The 9791-nt window shown below is 42.7% G+C and overlaps 1 protein-coding gene across 1 annotated transcript in view; it reads left to right on the top strand.

Moving 5' to 3' along the window:
* The window catches only part of crtc3 (CREB regulated transcription coactivator 3), a 94866-nt gene that overhangs the window by 58535 nt on the left and 26540 nt on the right, over window positions 1–9791 (top strand). Inside the window, 1 exon segment of the mRNA XM_053324285.1 lies at window positions 2144–2212. Within this exon segment, the coding sequence (XP_053180260.1) occupies window positions 2144–2212 (69 nt within the window).

The raw sequence follows: 9791 nt of genomic DNA, 5'->3' as shown, positions 1-9791 counted from the left end.
ATTCTATTTATTTGGGAGAGAAGGAAGGGAGGAAGGAAAGGAGGAATGGAAAGAATGGAGTAAGGAAAGGGAGGAATGGAGGAAGGAAGGAAGGAAGGAAAGGAGTAAGAAAGGAAAGGAGTAAGGATGGAAGGAAGGAAAGAAAGGAGGGAGGGAGGAAGGAAGGAAAGGAGTAAGGATGAAAAGAGGAAGGAATATAGGAGAGAAGGAAGGAAAGGAGTAAGGAGGGAGGAATGGAGGAAGGGAGGAAAGGAGTAAGGAGGGGGTGGATGGAGGAAGGAAGGAAAGGAGTAAGGAGGGAGTGGATGGAGGAAGGAAGGAAGGAAGGATGAAAAGAGGAAGGAATTTAGGAGAGAAGGAAGGAAGGAAAGGAGGAAAAGAGGAAGGAAGGAAGGAAGGAGAGAAGGAAGGAAGGAAAGGAGAGAAGGAAGGAAGGAAGGAAAGGAGGGAGGGAGGAAAGAAGGAGGGAGGGAGGAAAGGAGTAAGGACAAAAAGAGGAAGGAATTTAGGAGAGAAGGAAGGAAAGGAGGAAAAGAGGAAGGGAGGAAGGAAGTAGGAAGAAAGGAAGGAAGGAGGGATGGAGGAAGGAAAGAGGGAGGGAGGGAGGAAGGAATGGAAGGAAGGAAGGAAAGGAGGGAGGGAGGAATGGAGGAAGGAAGGAAAGGAGTAAGGACGAAAAGAGGATGGAATTTACGAGAGAAGGAAGGAAAGGAGGAAAAGAGGAAGGAAGTAAGGAGAGAAGGGAGGGAGGGAGGAATGGAGGAAAAGAGGAAGGAAGTAAGGAGAGAAGGAAGGAAGGAAAGGAAGGAAGGAGGGAGGAATGGAGGAAGGAAGGAAGGAAGGAAAGGAGTAAGACGGAAGGGAGGAGCTGTATTCCTTTTAGTGTCTTTGGAGAATGGTGATTGTGGCGCCTTAAATTCTGCCGTCATTATGTCCAAAGCTCATCAGGCTACATGTTGAACCGGTCTTTCCTGCGCTGCCATAAAGAGGCGATCAGGTAGGATGGGCTCAAATGAGGATGAGACACTTCTCTGGAATCAGTTACGTCAACAACAGCGGAGTCCAAATTATATTACGTAGGAAATCCTGTATGTTGTCAAACCAGACATGAAAAGTAATTCTCTCTATTTGACATGACAACAGATCATATACCGTAAAAGTCTATTTTGGGAGGTGTCATGCTGGGAAAAAACTTTATTTACTTAAAGAGAGAAGGAAGGGAGGGAGGGAGGAAGGAAGGAAGGAAGGAGGGAGGGAGGACTAAAAGAGGAAGGAATTTGGGAGGAAGGAAAGGAGTAAGGCCGAAAAGAGGAAGGAATTTAGGAGGGGAGGGAGGGAGGAAGGAATGGAGGGAGGAATGGAGGAAGGAAGGAGGGAGGGAGGAAAGATGGAAGGAAGCACAAAAAGAGGAAGGAATTAGGAGAGAAGGAAGTAAGGAAGGAGAAAAGGAAGGAAGTGAGGGAGGGAGGAAGGAATTAGGAGAGAAGGAAGGAAGGAGAAAAGGAAGGAAGTGAGGGAGGCAGGAAGGAAGGAAGGGAGGGAGGGAGGGAGGGAAAGAGGGAGGGAGGGAGGGAGGAAAGGAGGAAGGCTGAAAAGAGGAAGGAAGGAAAGAAGGAAGGAAATGAGTAAGAAGGGAGGGAGGAAGGAAATAATACAAATTTAGTGTTTCTGCTTTCATTCGGTGAATTTGGGCCTCGACAGCGATCCCTCACATCATGTCACCTTCATAAAAAATTTAGATTTATGAACTTCCAACAGTCACAGATATTTAAATAGAGAGCGTTTGGTTTCTACTTCATACTTTGTACCGGCAGATACAAGGAAAGCGTTGAGATATCTGAAGAGGATAAAAGTTGGATCAGCTAATCCTTAATTACAAGATGGCACCAATCCCATTGGCAGCCTCAATCCTCTCCTCCTTGTTGCCAATCCCGTCCTTAATGCCATTAATTCTTTTATACACTTAATTGCCTAAAAGAAATCGATGCAATTAACCTGGAAGTAGTTCAGCATGTGTTAAGATTAGAAGTGTTACTGCGTGGTTTGAGGAACAAAAGGAGTGTGAATATATATTTTTATAGGTTCATTTTATTTTGAAATATAAAGATGAATGGGTTTTTTTTTTTTTTAGCATAATTGTAATTTTTGTGTTTGTGTTTCAGGTCCAGACTCTGGCATCAAGGCCTAAATCCTGTGAAGTGCCTGGAATCAAGTAAGTCTGAGGAGAAAATGAAACTGTCCACATGATTTGATTTAATTTGATTTGATTTGAGTATATTTATTTCGAATATGAGAATAAAAAAAACTGATTAGAAAATAGAAAAAAGGAGGCGGAGAGCTCCCTCATTGACAAGGGTTTGAGTGGTTTGAGTCTGGGAACGGACCTTTGTTGCATGCCAAACCCATTTCTCTCTCCCCTAGTTTCCTGTTGGCTTCTTTGACACCAACTGTCCAATAAAGGCAAATAAAGACCTAAAATAATTATTAAAAATTGTATAAAACAAATAAAACTATTATAACGGTGTTCGAAAAAGGAGTAGAAAGTAATTTACACTAATACATTTCTACCCCTTTTATCACGTCTTAATTAATGTCATTTATAAACAAGTATCCCAAATTTATTTACAACCCAAGTATTCAAAAAGTTGTGCAGTAGACGAGCACATCCACAATAAGAAAGCAGGTGCTGAATCTGTTACTGCAGCTCCCAATGCAAGTATTCATAACTTAACAGGAAGTCACCAATGACGATATCTGAGCCTTAAGGTCCGTCCACACTGAGAACAATAACTATAACAAACACTGTAAACATGGCCGCTGTAAGAGGGTATAAAGTTAGGATCATTCTAACTTGCTGCTTAACGCAACACACAGCAGAAAATGTGCAGAGATATTAGAGCTGAGCTGGTTACCATGACGATAGTTCACACATCACTTCCTGGTTTTTAATAATTAGTCAGTAAACTCAGCATCGTCTGACGCAGGCTGGAAACTCTGCACTTTTATTTACAGTTAAAACATTTCGCTGTGTGTTTCAGCTTCTGTCAAACTAACAGAGCTGCGGCGACTTCCTGTCTAAGCTCTTCAAAATAAAACTTTTGTTATTGAGCGCTATCTCATTATTATTAAAAATCGTTTCCCCTCGATTTTATTAGTTTTGAGATCATTTGGCCCCTAAATCGTAATCATGATCAAATTTCGATTAATTGAGCAGCCTTACTGTAAATTGGAGCAGGATGACAGAGGTGCTTTAATTTGAAAGGTCTTTATTATTACGAAGATGCTGTAGCTTTGTTCTCTATTATAATGTAAAAGCAGATCTGTGCTCTTACTGCAGCGGTGCTTCAACATCTGCTGCGGGTCAGTTTGGTCTGTAAATACTAAAAACATCACAGCAGCTAGTGTCTGAATGAAATACTCACAGCTCACACCTCTGAACTCTGCTGCTTTTCTTTTTCTTTCTCCTTACATCCAGACTACAGCAGTAATTAGCTTCAGACACAGCTGGAGAGCACAGAGCGTCCTTGATACTGCTGTTTACAGGATGTTATCGTTCTCAGTGTTTAATCGTTCTCTCCCTTTATGCTCGTCTTCAGATAGAGAGAGATAGAGAGTCTGAAGAAGAGAGCAAAGCTTAAAACGTTACTGGTGATATCCTATTAAATTATATATATTACAACCCAAGTATTCACCCAGTGTCAGAAAAATAAATAGTCAAGGCAGCTTTATTTAAAACGTTACATAAAACAAGAATTTAACCGTAAGAAATGGAAATAAAAAAACATAAAAACATGCAATTAGAGAAATAAAAATAAAACCCAAACATTAAAACATACAATTAACCCCCTCAATGCCAGTAAACCTTTTCAAATCACAACTCAAAACACATCTGTTTAACACTGCCTCTTCCATCTGATGTCAGTTGCTGTGTCACTTTTATATTATCTTTATTTATTAATTTTTTATTTATGTTGTTGTTTCTTCTTAATGTGTTTTTAATTTAACTAACTCTGTACAGTGTCCTTGAGTGCCAAGAAAGGCTCCTTTAAATAACATTTATTAGGGCCCGAGCGCTGACCAGCGCGAAGCCCTATTGTAATCGTCCAGATTATTAGGGCCCGAGCGCTGACCAGCGCGAAGCCCTATTGTTTTTGCCATGATTATTATTATTAGGGGGCCAAGCCCGAGGGGACGAGGAAACGCGTATGCAAGCAGACGCGTTTCCTAGTACCAGCGGTGCTAGGAACCCTATTGTTTTTGTGTTGATTTTTATTATTTTTATTTTTCCGTTGATAAAACTGGTGCTGCAGGCTAAACCGTGCATGGGAGGGCGGTGCAATTTGGAGGGTTGGTACAGACCCCTGCACGTACCTCAGACGCAAAAAACTACATATGTCCGCCTGCAGGGGGCGCTATAAGTAAGGACAACGCGTTTTGGCCTATAACTCTCACACCGTATGTCGCACATTCAAAAACTTTATATCCCCAGATTCCCTGAATAGAGCTGAATCACTTTGCCATTGGCCACGCCCACTTCCGCCTAGAATTTTTTTGCGCAAAATCGCAAAAACTGGAAAACCTACTTTTTCGAACTCCTCCTCGGGGTTTTGTCCGATCTGCGTGAAAGTTGGCACGTACACTGCCCAGCTCAACCTGATCTTAAGTTATCAAAAGAATTTTGCTCGGCCAAGGTAGGCGCAAATTATTAACAAATTAATTTCTGTAGCTAGCTATGAAAATGCTAACTGTTGGATATCTCGGTCCAACTAAATGCTATTGACACCAAATGTCAGATCCTTGGTTGGCATGTGGCTGTGAGTATGTGAGCCGAGTTTTGTGAATGTTGACCACTAGGGGGCGCTACAAATCTAGGAAATTTATATCTCTTTAACGGCTTTACGGATTTCTACCAAATTCGGTAAGTATGATGCAGACCCATTCCTGAGGCCATATATTGAAGGTGGTCATGACTGGTCAATGTGGGCGTGGCTTATAAGTACATAAACAACAAGCATTTATTTTAGCTGAACTCTTATGATGAGGGTTGTGAAATTTATAGGGTACATATAGAATAGGACACAGATCTTCCATAACAAAAATAGCACATCTACTCCACTAGGTGGCGCTATAACGGATACAAACGCGTTTTTGCCTGTAACTTCCACATTTTAAATGACACATTCATATACCTCATATCCATGTATTCCCTGAATAGGGCTGGATTTTTTGACATAAGCCCCGCCCACTTCTGCTGCAGATTTCCTTTGTTAAATCACCGCATATGTAAAACCAACTTTTTTGAACTCCTCCTACAGTTTAAGAGCTATCTACATGAAACCTGGCACATATAATCTCCAGATGAGTCTGGTGAAAAGTTATCAAAAGAATTTTGGTACTCCAAAAAATGCTCTACTTGTAGCCAAACAATCTTTTTTGCTAGCTAAAAAGAACACATTGTTTCATATTTTGGTCAAAGTAAATGCTTTTAACTTCAAACTTAAGTCACTTGTTCAGTAAGTCATCCAGAGGCTCTGTGCCAAATATGGTGCAAATCAATCAACAGGGGGCGTTATAAACCCACAAATATCAAGTTTCCTAAAAGATGATCGCATTCACACATAATTTGGTGAGCATGATGAGACATCACTCCAGAGGCCAGCTGCAAAATTACGTAACAATCGGTGAAAGTGGGCGGGACTTATTACGACAAATCCAAATCGCCACACATTCAGCCTTACGCACTTCCCTTTACAATGAATACTGAGGCTCAGACATTGGCCTGTGTCCTGACGCACGCCCAGAGCCCCGTCGTCCTTTTAGGCCATATTGCGTGGGCTTCGCGGGGCGGGTCGCGTGGGGGGCGAGTCACGTGGGGGACGAGTTGCGCCGGATGGCTTGGCCCCCGTTCATAACTGTTCGGTACGAACAGTTCTAGTTAGGGCCCGAGCGCTGACCAGCGCGAAGCCCTATTGTTTTTGCCAAGATTATTCTTTTTTTTCTTCTCTCACAACAGCGGCCTTTTTGCCCCCCTGAACGTGCCTTAAAAGTCACCAAAGTTTGCACGCAAGCCAGACGTGGCGAAAATTTTGATATTTTATGGTTTGCATAAACGGGCGTGCTAAAATGGCTCTCTAGCGCCCCCTGCAAAATCAAGAAAATCGAGCCCCTCGAGACAGATTGACATAGAGAAACGAAATTCGGTACACATGTTCATCATGTCAAGACGCACAAAAAAGTCTCTGGGTACCATGACGTCACTCCAACAGGAAGTCGGCCATTTTGAATCAAAGTATTGATTTGAATGCCGATTTTGGCATCATATTTGAGCGAACTAGTCCTACAGTTTTCATCCCATCCACTTCAAATTCACACAGAGTCATCTTGAGACATTGGAGATGAAAAGTTATCAAAAGCTTTTTCGTCCCTCATTCCTGGTTGCCGTGGTGACGCGGCGAATTTCGATCCTTCGCCATGAAATTTCAAACCCTCATAACTTGACTCCACATGGTCTGAGCTTTTCCAAATTTAATATGCTTTTTCAGCGTTCCGGTCTGAACACATGTACTGTCTCATATTTAGTGACAGTCATAGCGCCACCTGCTGGCAACAGGAAGTCACTTGCGTCATTTGTTCATTAATTACTCCCATAATCTTAAGTATTTCTACCTGAAATTAACTCAGCTGAGACATAAGACCTTGGTGATGCTACAGTCTGCAACTCATGACCCGTCATCAAATACCGTTGCCATGACAACACATTCAACGCCATGAAAATACGATTACAGTTTTCAGGGGCAAAGGATGCCTCCACGGTAACGAAACTCAACACACACGTCTGGAGTGGGTTCATTAAACATCCTATATACTTCAAAGGGATGGGCGTGGCTAAATCGCTCAATAGCGCCCCCTTGAATATTTCAAAATTGAACCTCAGCCTTCCTGATTGACATAGAAGAATGAAACTCGCTAGGTTTATGTATCATCTCCAGACGCACAAAAACGCCATTTGGACCCATACCCTAAGTCCAACAGGAAGTCAGCCATCTTGGGAAAAATGCTCAATTTTGGTGCATTTTTTGGTCATTTCCAGGCATCATATTTGAACAAACTAGTCCTAGGGATTTCATGCCATCCTCTTCAAATTCACACACAATCATCTTGAGACATTGGAGATGAAAAGTTATCAAAAGCTTTTTGGCCCGTCATTCCTGGTTGCCGTGGTGATGCGGCGAATTTCGATGCTTCGCCATGAAATTTCAAACCCTCATAACTTGACTCCACATGGTCTGAGCTTTTCCAAATTTCAGATGCTTGTTCAGGGTCCTGCTCTGAACACATGTACAGTCTCATATTTAGTGACAGTCATAGCGCCACCTACTGGCAACAGGAAGTCACTTGCTTCATTCTTTCACTAATTACTCTCATAATCTTAAGTATTTACACCTGAAATTGACTCAGCTAAGACATAACGCCACTTATCAAAATCTTTTTTATGACTTCTTCCTGTTGGGCGTGGCTGTGCGGACAATTTCGATGCTTCGCCATGAGGCAGGAAGTCCTTATAACTCCTACAGACATTGTCCTGTCTACACCAAATTCATCATGCATGTAGAGGGTCCCGCCCTGAACACATCTATGCATCAATACTGTGTCAAATACACAGCGCCACCTACTGGACACAGGAAGTAAGCCTCATATGACAAACATTATCCGATTTATATGAAATTTACAGGATGTGTTCTCCACATCACACACTGCAACATGACATGTAATTGGTGGGTGATCTCTAGCGCCACCTAGTGGACACATGCAATGTGACTTAGCCCCATCACACAACATTCATTACAAGCCCAGGTGCCAAGACGTCTACGTGCCCGCTGTGTCTGCCGTGTGACTGCAGCACGCACCGACATGCGAGTACGGGGCGGTGCATGGGGGCGCGAGGGCCCGTTCATCACTGCTTGCAGTTTTAATTATACTTAATTTTTATTCTTCCGTTGATAAAACTGGTGCTGCAGGCTAAACCGTGCAAGGGAGGGCGGTGCAATTTGGAGGGTTGGTCCAGAGCCCTGCACGTACCTCAGACGCAAAAAACTACATATGTCCGCCTGCAGGGGGCGCTATAAGTAAGGACAACGCGTTTTGGCCTATAACTCTCACACCGTATGTCGCACATTCAAAAACCTTCTATCCCCAGATTCTTTGAATAGAGCTGAATCACTTTTCCATTGGCCACGCCCACTTACGCCTAGAAAATTTTTGCACTAAATCGCAAAAACTGCAAAACCTACTTTTTCGAACTCCTCCTCGGGGTTTTGTCCGATCTGCGTGAAACTTGGCACGTACACTGCCCAGCTCAACCTGATCTTAAGTTATCAAAAGAATTTTGCTTGGCCAAGGTAGGCGCAAATTATTAACAAACTAATTTCTGTAGCTAGCTATGAAAATGCTAACTGTTGGATATCTCGGTCCAACTAAATGCTATTAACACCAAATCTCAGATCCTTGGTTGGCATGTGACTGTGAGGGAATGAGCCGAGTTTTGTGAATGTTGACCACTAGGGGGCGCTACAAATCTAGGAAATTTATATCCCTTGAACGGCTTTACGGATTTCTACCAAATTTGGTAAGTATGATGCAGACCCATTCCTGAGGCCGTATATTGAAGGTGATCATGACTGGTCAATGTGGGCGTGGCTTATAAGTACATAAACAACAAGCATTTATTTTAGCTGAACTCTTATGATGAGGGTTGTGAAATTTATAGGGTACATATAGAATAGGACACAGATCTTCCACAACAAAAATAGCACATCTACTCCACTAGGTGGCGCTATAACGGGTTAGGGTTAGGGTTATAACTGCCACATTTTAAATGACACATTCATATACCTCATATCCATGTATTCCCTGAATAGAGCTGGATTTTTTGACATAGGCCCCGCCCACTTCTGCTGCAGATTTCCTTTGCTAAATCACTGCATATGCAAAACCTACTTTTTTGAACTCCTCCTACAGTTTAAGAGCTATCTGCATGAAACTTGGCACATATAATCTCCAGATGAGTGTGGTGAAAAGTTATCAAAAGAATTTTGGTACTCCAAAAAATGCTCTACTTATAGCCAAACAATCTTTTTTGCTAGCTAAAAAGAACACATTGTTTCATATTTTGGTCAAAGTAAATGCTTTCAACTTGAAACTTAAATCACTTGTTCAAGAAGTCATCCAGAGGCTCTGTGCCAAATATGGTGCAAATCAATCAACAGGGGGCGTTATAAACCCACAAATATCAAGTTTCCTAAAAGATGATCGCATTCACACATAATTTGGTGAGCATGATGAGACATCACTCCAGAGGCCAGCTGCAAAATTACGTAACAATCAGTGAAAGTGGGCGGGACTTATTACGACAAATTCAAATCGCCACACATTCAGCCTTTCGCACTTCCCTTTACAATGAATACTGAGGCTCAGACATTGGCCTGTGTCCTGACGCACGCCCAGAGCCCCGTCGTCCTTTTAGGCCATATTGCGTGGGCTTCGCGGGGCGAGTCGCGTGGGGGGCGAGTCACGCGGGGGACGAGTTGCGCCGGATGGCTTGGCCCCCGTTCATAACTGTTCGGTACGAACAGTTCTAGTTCTCTTTATTTTTCTTCTGACAAAGTAACTGCCTTTTTCCCCCACTAAACGTGCCCCGATACTCACCAAAGTTTGCATGCAAGTCAGACCCGGCGAAAAATTTGATATTTTATGGTTTGCATAAATGGGCGAGGCAAAATGGCTCTCTAGCG

Source organism: Scomber japonicus, chromosome 1 (assembly GCF_027409825.1).
Source record: "Scomber japonicus isolate fScoJap1 chromosome 1, fScoJap1.pri, whole genome shotgun sequence".
NCBI classification, from domain to species: Eukaryota; Metazoa; Chordata; class Actinopteri; order Scombriformes; family Scombridae; genus Scomber; species Scomber japonicus.
This window is presented reverse-complemented; position numbering and strand designations above follow the sequence as displayed.